The 12,100-nt window shown below is 43.8% G+C and overlaps 1 protein-coding gene across 6 annotated transcripts in view; it reads right to left on the bottom strand.

Annotated features, from left to right (window-relative positions):
* Nucleotides 1-12,100, bottom strand: part of EEF2K (eukaryotic elongation factor 2 kinase) — a 259,662-nt gene that overhangs the window by 168,935 nt on the left and 78,627 nt on the right. For 4 of the 6 annotated variants that reach the window (XM_086940768.1, XM_086940770.1, XM_086940767.1 and 1 more), the window contains exons 4-5: nucleotides 4,861-4,911; nucleotides 2,419-2,519 (exon numbers count right to left, since the gene is read on the bottom strand). In XM_086940768.1, coding sequence (XP_086796894.1) covers nucleotides 2,419-2,519; nucleotides 4,861-4,911 — 152 coding nt within the window. The remainder of the gene's footprint in view (nucleotides 1-2,418; nucleotides 2,520-4,860; nucleotides 4,912-12,100) is intronic. The other 2 variants (XM_086940769.1, XM_086940766.1) reach the window with 1 other exon arrangement.

Consider the following 12,100-nt stretch of genomic DNA (forward strand, 5'->3'; position numbering starts at 1 on the left):
TCTAGGGACGCCAGGCTGATAGCTCAAACCTGCCAGGAGCGGCTGTGTTCACAATACCGGATCAGAGAGACCCCACCAAGGAGACAGGGACAGATATACAGCCGTGTGTCGGTGACAGCACATGCATTTATTCACCACCAAGTGCATTCTACAGCATTTGATTTCATGTGGGGCTCTCTGTGTGGGGGGGGGGGGTCTGTGTGTTTGTGTGTGCATTTGCGAGAGATTAAGCTATTGGCACTGTAAATGACAATGCCAATTATTTATCTGTTTTCAAAACTAACACATAAATAAAAATGTTGTCATTTACAATGCCAATAGCTCAAACTTTTCAAAAGGCGAAACCATTGCATTGTAAATGCTTGTTCTGCTTAACTACAGTCCTTTTTAGAAGCAAAAGGCACCTATCAATTATCTCTCAGTTACTCTGATATGCAGTGGTGCTCAAGTGAAAGTTAGAAAATGTGCCTCTTTTCAAATTTTTATTTAGGAAAGTAAGGAGATCCAACGTAACAAAATCGTATGCCTATGAAACCAAGTTTTATGAAAGAGTGGTATTTTTGTAGGCCAATATCAATGAAAAAGCAAACTTGTTGGCTGAGACAGTGAGCATGGGCATGACAGAAAGAGGAGTTTAGGGCTGAAGAAATCTGAGGGAAGTTGATTTGTATATCAGAATAAACAACACATACATACACAGCCCGTCACTCAGGTTCATGCTGAAATGCGCCTGTGGCACACGCGTTGGACCGAAGCTTAACCTCTGACAGGAGAGCCCCTCTTGATCTAGTTGCGGACAAGGCAGGACGTGAGGCTTTTGCATAGCATTTTGTTTGCAATTGATGGCTGCTAACTTTTTAACACTTTTTAAAAACTGTGTTGCAAAATGGAACGCAACTCTATTGCTCAGCATTGTGGGCCCATTACTTTCCCCCCCCCCGTGAACATGGTCAAAAGTCTAAGGGGCCCATTAGGATGGCTGGCGGATTGCCCCCACCAGGCTGGCGGTAGCCACCGCCAGCCTGGCGAGGGCAATCCAGGACGGAAAGATTTAATATGGTGGCGGTGTCTATTAGACACCGCCAGTCATATTATGATGGGCTTGGTTAGATGCCGCCACGGAAAGGCATGCGGTCTTCACTCTGGGGGGCCCCTGCAGGCCCCCAGAGTGAAGGAGAGGTAGGGGGTGCACACGGGGGGGGTACCTGTGGGACCCCTCCAGCATTTGCATACACAAAGCAGCAGCGCACCGCGCGGTGCCTGCCGCTTCGTGTATGCAAATGCATACATGCATTTTTAGCATTGTGGCGGGCGGTGCAGAGAGCACCGCCCTCCACAATGTTAAAAATGAGGAATGCGCCCGCCACTGTGGCGGGCGCATCATAATCCCCACCACGGGACCCCCGCCCTTATGGCGGGCGGTCCCAATCCCCGTGAGGATGGCTGGCGAAGTCCGCCCGCCATCCTAATGACCTCCTTAGAGTCAATTTAGACGCTAAGTTTTCGTTTGAAGCCCAGATCTGTAAAGTTAATTTCACTTGCTTCTGGCATTTCAAAATTGATTGTACAATTGATTTTTTAAAAATGTGCCATTTTATTATCTTGAATTTCCACAAACAAGTATTTATCAGGCGAATCTAGCTGCAGATAGATTATGCTAATGCTTGTAATTTAGGGCCAGATGTACGACCACTCACTTTTGAGAGTCGTAAATTGTGACTCGCAAAAGTGAATGTACAACAGTGTTGCAGACACTGTTTGCGATTTCCAATGGGGTCGCAAATTGCATGCCTTATTATTATTCATGCCAGGGCTGATCTCCCGTTTGCGACCACAAAAAACGGTCGTACATCTGGCCCTTAACCACCCGAAATTTGCAGGTAAGGCAAGTGTAATGGGTTCAAAATGCTGCCGCTCAACTTGACGCAAACACACAATCAAAGACCATATTACCACATTATATTCGAGCTCCACTGGCTTCTGCACGCACAGAGAATTCAATTTAAATCTCTCACCATCTTTCACAAGGTGGTTTATGATCTGGCTCCATCTTCTTTTAAAAAAACTAATTTAAGATATACAATCTGTCTTGTACTGTAAGTTCGAGATGAACATTTCTTTTGAAGGTCCCCAAAATGCGCCCACCTTCTTATAGTGAAACAACTTTTAGAATGGAATTACCGCCCTCTCTGCGCTGTCAAAGTTCTTTGGCCTTGTTCAAAAGAGATCTTTTTTAACTCGCATTTTAGGCTGAATACAATCTGTTTTACTTTTTCTTAGTTTTATGTTGGTATAATCTGCTCAATGCCAAGAAGGTAAAGTGTTCATGCACGTAAGAAATACACCACAACACAGCATAGTACACCACCCTGCACCAAACGGGCAAGTGCCAATCCCTGCTTCCAGAAGGTTACAGACCTGTATCGAGTCGCGTGCTCGGTTTCAATGTCCTCGATGTGAAACTGGGCCCATGGATCAGGCATGTGCTTGGCCCTCTGAATGGCCAGCTTCCATGTCTCCTGTAGAAGTCAGAAACTCATAATGAAGGCTACGAATGCAAGGCAAATGCTGCTTTCACAGATGAAAACATGTGTTTTGTTCTACAGCCTCAGACGTGTCCAACATTGGTCCGCCGGGCCAGGGCCATGTCAAAGTAAATTGGGCAATGAGGGCTGGAAGTCAAAGCAAGATTTTCATAATTTCCTCAGGAAATACATTTACAAATAATCTAATGTCAGGCGTTTACACCGACAGTGGTCCCCTGAAATTTGGCATAGGCCTGGCCTTCTTGGATTAAGGTTGGACACCTATCTATTAGTAATCTTCTGAAATCGTTTTAGTTTTTCCAAGTTCGACATGCATTACTCACTGAAAACAAAACCCTGGCTTTTTTTTTTACGGGGGACTGAAAATATTACCAAAGCAAATTTTATTTTCTCCCACTAATTAAGGACGTGTGTTGGGAACGTCATATTGAGATCATGGGAGATGCACCTAATGGTTGGAGGTGCTGCAGCTCCAGCCTGCTCAAACTACAGGAGCAAAGGCAGTAATGGGAGTGTCACAGTTTCAGCATCGAAAAGAAAGGTGTCCAGCACCACCAACTGGCATTGGCAATACAGCTGAAAATCCAAACTTATATTTCTCCACTTGGGCTCCCATTCTGAGGTGTGCGGAGTGGTAATTCCCCATGTTTTTTGTGGAATTACCACCCTGCACAATAAAAAAAAGAAATGCTCTCCTGCACACATTTTTCACCTGCTGAAAGCACAAGAAAAATGTGATCAGAAAACAAGCCTGGATTTGGATACTGTTTGGACCCGTAATTCCAGAACAGCATGTTAATCCCCATTCTGGGCCAAAACGCGCAGTGGCCCGTAACTGGCAATACTGGCAATACTGTCTGGAGTCAGTAAATCGGATCTGGGAGTACCACCACAGTTATCGGCAACTTCAGAATAAGGGCCTTATTGATTTGGTTTTCTTACCATGAATTGTGTTGGCATGATTTCTGTATAACCAGTTTTATCAAAATTTTGAATAGCGTAAAAGCCAAAGTAATACAATTCTCAGGGAGTAAGCTCAGCATATAAACAACATGTTCTGCATAAAAACACTAAAGGCAATTAAACGCGATGGCCCCCATTATGATTGAGCAAAATAAATACAACACCCAAAATAAAAATGGTCAGAGCCATGTTGAACTTTCTTATGGTTGACAGAATTTTACCTTTAAAGTAATTTGAAAACGGAAAAAACTAAAATCTGTTAAAAATTATGATTTACTTGCAGAAGAATTTTATAAAAGTTAATGCCAGAGCTGAATCCGAGAACCACTTCCGGCATTTAAATTTGAAGGGGAGAATCTATAAATAAATAGATAACACACTAGAGCATGGATATCGATTTGAACCTATCCGCGCTCTTTTTACTTTAAAGGTAGAGAGCTGCCCAACATAAATATTTTGAGAAAAACTGTATTTGGAGGAACATACAACAAACCAATGAAGCTACACCAGCATATTCCGCATGCACTGCTGGCCAGCGGTGTGTCCCTCTTAAATGCCAGCCTTCAACCACATTCTGCCACCACAACAAATAATGGTCATGCACAAAGCAGTGAAACAAACCCAGATAAGGCGTCACCACAACGCGCCAAAGAAAGGTGTCTAATGTGTTAGTTAACTACTGCAGAACTGCGGTTGTAGACAGAGCTGCCAAGTCAAAAGAGGCAAGATTCTCAAACATATTTTTGGACAAGTCATTCCCAGACCCAAACCCAGAAAACAGGTCATCCAGCAACCCAGAAAATCTCCCTTGTTAACTAATGTCACCTACAGGTGGGAACCTCATCAACTTACAGTCAAAGTGGTGGTTAAACTTTGCTTAATGGTGTGAACTAAGGTCAACTCTCAATTTTTGTGGTTGGTCTTAATCTTCATCACCAGAGCTTGCCTTTGCCTACTTGCCCATCTGCCCACTTGCCCATCTGCCCTTCTACGGGCAAGTGTACTTTAGCACTATGAATATCAGGCAAAGAAATCACTAACTGACCAACTGGACTCCCTACGTACAGGTTCATATACACGTCTTGGAGATCGTCTGGTCATTGAAAATGTACACCTTCCAACCGGGCTGACTGTAAGTCAAGAAGTTTCCACTGTCGATGGCATGGAACATCAGATCACACTTTTGCCTATTTGTTGCATCCAATGGCTACACAGAATGTGCAAGATGAAGGCTACATGGTGATTACAAAAACAAGATTTACTCAATTTTGTGAACCGTTTAAGATTTCTAGATGAAACAAAGATTATTTTTTGCAGACGACGAATAATAATTGAGTTTGGTAGAACCTACCCGACCACGATCGGTCAAAGTGCCATGCTTAGAGGTTTGAGGTTTGCCACTCTAAAGAATACATGGAACACGTTAAAGTCATGCAAATATCAAGACAGCCGCCAATCCACTGTGAATCATTTACAAATATCTGCTAGTTGTGACATGCTCAAACAAACGCACTTTGCATTTTTTTTAAAATTTTTGTTTTTCAACAATAGTTCATTAAATCATGACATCCAATTAGAGAAACAATTTTTAATGCACAAACAGTTACTACAGCATGCAAATTGGGAGACAAATAGTAATTAGGAGTTTGCGTAAAAAAAGCATGTTTTGACTTTTGATGTTTGACTCTCATTCAAGGATCTCAACAAGAGCTCAGAATGAATTCCTCATAACCGTGTTATTGTTTCAGTGATCTTATGCAAAATGGTATATTCAGCTGCACAGGGCTTACTTACCCAGCTAGGCCAGGGCAGGTCTAGCCATCGCAGAGCAAAAGATGGGTCAGTTTTCAGACTAACCAAAGAATGTATAGATCTCTCCCGATATCCATTATATGTAAATTCTTCTCTTGCATTTTAATTACGGATACCCTTAGAGTCTGACTATATCTAGTATTTCGTCGATAGTCCAGTCTTAACTCCAACATCCTTTGGCTTTGTGCAACAACAAAAGCTCAAAGTATAATAAAGTGGTACCCTGAATCCCAGGCCGTCTCTGACGAAGAGGGTGGAACTGAAGCAACAAAAAAAAAAGAATGGTTTGCCATGGAAAAAAATGGACCATGGAAACGAAAGAAGCAGGTGTGTCGCTGACTAAAAAGAGATTGTTGTTGGAAAAGTATAGCACACAGCCTAGAGCATGAAACTTGAGAAGCTCAAACACTGTCCTCAAGAAAATAGTCAAGAACAATGTGGCCTGTCTGAACCTTTTATGGTGCACTCAGTTGTAAAGAGGAACATATCATAACACAATGTGATCGTGTCTTTTTATCAATAAGTTCCCAAATGGTTGTGTAAAGAATAGTGTATAGATTTCTACAGACCAAGAGAACACATGGTTACAGCTCTCTTGATATTGCTGGTGTAGCAATTCTCACTCTCCAGACGTCAATTACTTGATACAGGATCCACACACAGCTGTGTTAGTCTCATCAAGAAGGAGCATTCACAGCGATTTTCTTTTAAAATCTCTTATGTGGGATACGGGTAATTGCACGGAGGAAGTTTTCCGATCTATACAACAAACATGCATTTCTGGTAAACAAATTATTAAATTCCATCCTCGATTACCCAAGGGGAGAGCGTCCTTATCCGAGCAGCGCAGTATGCATGGGGGAGGGCCTTACAGAGAACCCACACTAGACCCCCCATACTCTTATGAAATCCTCTAACGGAAGACCTAGTACTGCCACTTTTCGGAGGCTGGACCGGCCTGGAGGCATGGCCTGACGCGGGTGTAAATATTATGGGGATCTTTTTACTGGAGGTCAACTGACTTCATTCCAAAGTCTCAGAGAGACTTATGGCAAACCAGCGGGGCAATTCTTGTTGCGCGGAGCCTTGATGGGTTGGGTTTGCAAGTGGTGGAAGATAGGTTCTTCGTATCCTATTGAACATGAATGCCTCCATTATCATTTTATTTCTGGAATGACTAAGGCGATGACTCTATTGTACCGGGCTTTGGTAAGAGGAGCACAACAGGGCCTCCTGCACCTACGACTCCGGTGGGAGGTGGACCTGGGCCCAGTGCCGTCACATTCTGCCTGGAAGTCGATACTGACGTCTACCCCCAAGGTATCAGGAATGCCAGATTCAAGCTTATTCATTTCTTATTTTTGCATCAGACGTACCTCACTCCCAGGAGACTGTTCACTATGTTCCCCAGGGCATCGGTAGACTGCCCTCACTGTTGTGCACTGGAGAAGGGAGTTCTTCCATATGGTAAGGTTCTGCCCAACCCTAGCCTTGTATTGGGTTTCAGTCATGCTGGCAAAACAGCGGGGCATGGATAGGCAATTCGAGTGCACTCTGCAACTTTGCCTACTGGGCTTACATGCTTGTAGCCTGGTTAGCAAAGTGATGGACCGATTTACGGACTTGACCCTACTAGTTGAAAGGAGACAGCTAACGAAGAGCTGGAAATCCGCCCCTTGCCCTGATTTGGGTGGTTGGAGCAGGGAATTGACCAAGTGGGCAGACTACGAGAGAGAGGCGCTGTGCAGGGAAGAAGCTTGGGGAATGCAGTGAGTTCCTTTGCTGCCCTCCTGGGATGCAATTCTGGCAGCTTGTCCACATTTGTATAGACAAGAGAGAATCAGGGGCACAGAGGCCTTATGCTGCCCGCTTGCTTTGTCCGTATGCTCCGCCACTATCCCCCCTGCTTCTAGCACCCCCGCTGCCCTACGGACCATCGCCGGGTGGCTTAAAACTGATTTGCCTGTGCGCTGAATGGTGCAACTGAATGGCATTTTGACCGGGGGGGGCAGCTCCCGGGCTATAGGGTTAATCCCTAGTGCATCTTTAACTATCATTGGCCCACTTGCTGTCCAGTACCCATTATGATGGGACTATTAGCCTGTTCATTGTTGTTCTGCTGTTGCCCACCTGCCTAGTTATTTTGGGATTGTTTTCATTCCATTGTTTGTGTATTTCATTTGTGGGGTTTCTTCATTTGAGTTGTTCTTTCTATTAAAAATGCAATAAACAGATTAATAAGGACAATCTAGAATCAACATGAGATGGGCTGAAACTATTCCATATCTCTTATGACACTCAAATTGCATTACCGCTAATATCAAGAGAATTGTTAACCCGAAAATTGTTATCCTATAAAAATACCAACAATGCTTATGCATGTTTTAATCTTGTTAGGATTTTTCTCTTATGCACCAGACTTCAAACAAAGTGCCACTCCTGCCCCTTTTGGGGGAGTACTTAGTGCCTTGATTAATATGAGATTTAAAAATTCCAGGCCTCGACTTTTGTTTTTTACTAAAATAAGGATTTTTTGGGGGTATGAAAAGGAGAACACACTGTATGATATTTGAGGATGTAGCATGAACTGTTAACTTCAGATGTGAGGTGAAGGAGACAAATGGCCAAAAGTTTTGATGGAGCAGAAAAAGTGACATTTTGCTGACCCCTTACCTGTAAATAGTTCAGAAATGTATGCTCCTATTAACAATCTGCTATCGCCTCGCTGGTGGCACTCTCGATGGCTGCCTAGTATTACCCTGGTGCAGCACTAGCAACGAAGGGCGAATCTTTGGCAATTTTATCTCTTGCTAATTCTTTATTTTTCATAACCGTTACCCATTAAGGGAATAATGCAAACCTCTTATTTTATAACAGACATTTATATCAGACAGGCCAATGTTGTGATTTCTGCTACATCAAAGGGTGGGAAAGAGCAGAATGACTGGGTGACGGGAGGCTAAACGGGGAGAGAAACGTAGAATATAAAATAATGTTGTTCTATGCAGACATCTTATTGCCACATACTGCTAATTACAGACCGAAATGTTGGTGGAAGGATCACACCACAGCCTTGGGTGGATAGTTTTTCTCCGATATTTCATGCTAAGTTAAAGGAGACAAGAATACCGTACTCACCTGATGTAATCGCATCTCCACTCTCTCAATTTAAAATATGTGGCATAGACGTTCCTCTTTGTTTGTACAGTAAAGTTGGTCTGCACTAGATGTAATGCAGCCAAAGACAAATGCGCGTCTCTAGCATACGCCCTGGTCAAGTCACATACGAGTCTCTGGCTTGCGCCCAGGATTTTTCCCTGCCTATGAAACAAGCACCTCAATAAACGCCCTACTTTCCAAGAAGGTATGTGAATTCCTTGTTGGCCAAATCCCCAGAGGACCTTCTGACACTGCAAGTCAGGTTAGGATAATAAAATTTCCAGTGGTGAAGACTGTCCTCTCCCGGGGTTATTGGTAGAATATGTGTCTTAGGCTGCTGTGACTCCTATAAAATATCTATTTTTTTCACAAGAGACTGGGAGTTAACTAACATCGGACCACAAGAAGATTATAAGTTAGTGACGGTGCAGAAGCAGAAGTCTTAGGGATGGTAACATGGTGGTCAGCATAAACAGAAATCAATCTCGACAATGGATATGAAAACATAATATTTGTTAGGATGTAGTAGATGGAGGGTTAGGGCAGGAAACAATATTCATCAAGTGTGGGGTGTGGCTTGCCGGGCTCTGGAACGGTGGCCTTTCTTCATAGTCTGATTCTGCCCTGCATCAGCAGGTCTCAGTCTGCTCACTAGCTTGGGGTATCGGTGTGCAATGGACATTTGGTGCTATGGGGGTCTCGTCTGCTCCCCCTGGGGTTCCCGGCAACCTTATTAGGTGCCACATGCCGATGAAAACTTTGAAGGCATGCTCCACGTGAAAACAGCGTTGAAGATGGCGCCAACTGGAAAGCCTGGAACCAGGCTGCCGATGAGAGGGAGGGTTAGCCGTAACAGCGACATGAATAGAGCACGGCGGCCTTCGTGACACCCTAGGATGAGGTGGCCTGGGGCTGCACTCCTGTATCTCTCTTTGTGGCTGGGGCCCGTGGCCCATGAGAAGTGAGGGAGGTGGCATTGAGGAGTGTGTGGTGCCAATGGACCTGGGAAGCTTAGCTCATTTTTGAATGTCTGGCCTGACATCCTCGGAGAAAGCAACCAGGGGTGCATTGAAAAGAAGTGTGGGAGACAAGGAAAACCATCACGGCCCCAAAGGGAAAGTAAGGAAGGCAGAGGGGGATATGAAGGATTTTCTCTCACTCTGAGGCATCATTCCAGGTCGTCAGAGAAAGAAACAGTGCTCAAGACAAGGGTAAGGAACGCACAGAGAGGCCCAGAGGAAGTGATTTCTTAATACAAATTGCCTTGTATGAACTACGCGACTAGGAGGATAAAAAATACCTCAATTGAGGTGACCGTTTCATCACTGCACATCGGGGTGTGGAAGACAAAAGTGTGAGTTTCGGTGAGGGCTGAGTGGATCTCTGAATTGGGGGCCTTTGTTGCAGGGTTGGAATAGGATAACAAGGACCAAAAGGAGATTGAATCCTGCATCGTCCCTGAATTGATCCAACTATATACATAGCTGGAGTATGTGGAAGACACCATAGTGACTGCTAATATTCACCACTTGGGTGCCCCGATATAGACTCAACAGAGGGCCCAAGGGGGCATATGATCAAGGTTTTTAGAGATCTTCTCGCACCTTCAACACGCTTCATGGTTTGCTAAGGGTACAGGTTGCCAACATGCGGCCCGAGGGGAGCTTCAGTTTCCAGAGGGACAGTGATAGCGGAACTTAGTAACTCTCCTGAAAGAGAGCTTGTGTTGCATGAAGTCAAACACATAAGACGCGACATGGGAATACGGTTCTAAACGTTGAGAATTATGATCAAGCAAAGCAACACAGGAAGAGTCATCTACAGAGTATCAAAAGGACCAAATGGAATCTCAGGCCATCCTTCTGGCACCCCGTAATACTCAGGGAATATTATAATGGCACAAGACCGATCACGCAGGTGGAGGCATTTCTGGAGGAACGTAGATAGACCTCCACTTGTGGGATAAAGAAGTGCCTAGTTTTACATTGAATATTTACGATCTTTTTATGTTTTATCTAATAATACACTCTGTTGGGCATTGTTGTATACAGTATTTTCTTTTTCCACTTAATAGAACTCTATTTTGTTGATATTATGCTATTCAGCCACGGCCCGTGCAGGTAAGAGCAGTGGGGTGGTGGGGCCAGCTGCGAGGGATTTCGACTGACAATGACCAGGGATAAGTAAATAAATATTTAGTTTTCTCTCGTCATCGTCCTTCGAAATTCTCCTCCATCCCCACCACCCTACTGCTCTTACCTGCACAGGCCGCGGCTGATGCTATTACCTGAAATAAACTGGTTGACAGTAAAAATGGGGCCGCAGTGAGTACACCCAACCCCACCTAGATGTTTTCTTTCTCGTTTACTATGCAAGAGACAAGGGCCACTGTCGTTCATGGACCACCCAATGCATTAAATTCCTAGGCCTCTACGTGGTGCAAACTAACCTGAAAGTGGTGATTAAAAAAGTGTGTACAGAGGACAGAATTAGAAGGGTCAAATAGGAATAGAAGTGATGTGCCGACCATTGTAAAGTTCTAACATTTCCTTCACTGCTTTGACCACTGAAGGCAAAGAAAAGAGGTGTTCAGGACCAGCGCAGGCTCTGGAATTAAGGGTTGGGAGTTACTTCTGCACCCCCAAAGAACTTGTCCCAGCACCACTGGTCACACGACAATAAGTCCTGTGATTCTGGAAAAATCACAATCTCTCAGTGCCTAAAATTGTAAATATGTAAAACAAAAAAAATTAGGCCTAGATGTACAAATTCCTTTTGTAATAGCGATAGCGAAGCTTGCAATTAGCAAAATCACAGGGACCATAAAATGGCTTTTCTGTATGTATTAAACCCATTTTGATAATCGGAAAAGCCAAATCGCAATTAGGAAGGGGGTTGCCCTCCAACTTGCAATTCGGTATTACATGTATCAATGGTTTACAACTGCAGTTACAGGCAAAAAACATTGATCAGTTTAGACACAACTCAAAGGAGGTGGTAAGTGATTTGCAAATGGGAAGATGCCTTACTGGCAAACCTTTCCTTTGTGATTGGTGTCAGGAGTCCAGAGCTTCAGAAGAGATGATGGGGGGGGGGGGAGGTGGGAAGTAGGTATTACGGTCCAGAGGATCACTGCTTGCTTCACATAGCGTCTTCCTTCCCAAACCTTAACTTTTTTCTAAATGTAGTACTAGTTCCTTTAACACCAGCTGCTTGAAAAATGTTTTGCACCATTCAGCAGGGATGGTGGTCTGCTGACATTTGCAAACCACCAGCTCTGTTTGTGGTCAATCACACAGAGATGCAAATAGCAACCTGCCCAATTAATATTCATTATGAAAGTCATTCTGCAACAAGTTTTGTGATTCGACCTACTAATATGGAGGCTGCAAAAAGTTGGTGCACAAATTGCAGCCACTTTTCGCGATCCGTCTTTAATTACATCTGACATGTAATGCAATTGTAAATATGTAAATTTAATTTTACAGTGAAAAGCAATTATGTAACATCCCTAATGTATGCATGTTGCTCTGTTACTATCCAGCTATGTTCGTGCTGTATAAAATGGCAATACAAAGCAAGCATTGGAAAAGTCAATAGGTGTCACCTATGCTAGCTAT

This window comes from Lissotriton vulgaris, chromosome 10 (genome assembly GCF_964263255.1).
Source record: "Lissotriton vulgaris chromosome 10, aLisVul1.2, whole genome shotgun sequence".
Classification (NCBI taxonomy): domain Eukaryota; kingdom Metazoa; phylum Chordata; class Amphibia; order Caudata; family Salamandridae; genus Lissotriton; species Lissotriton vulgaris.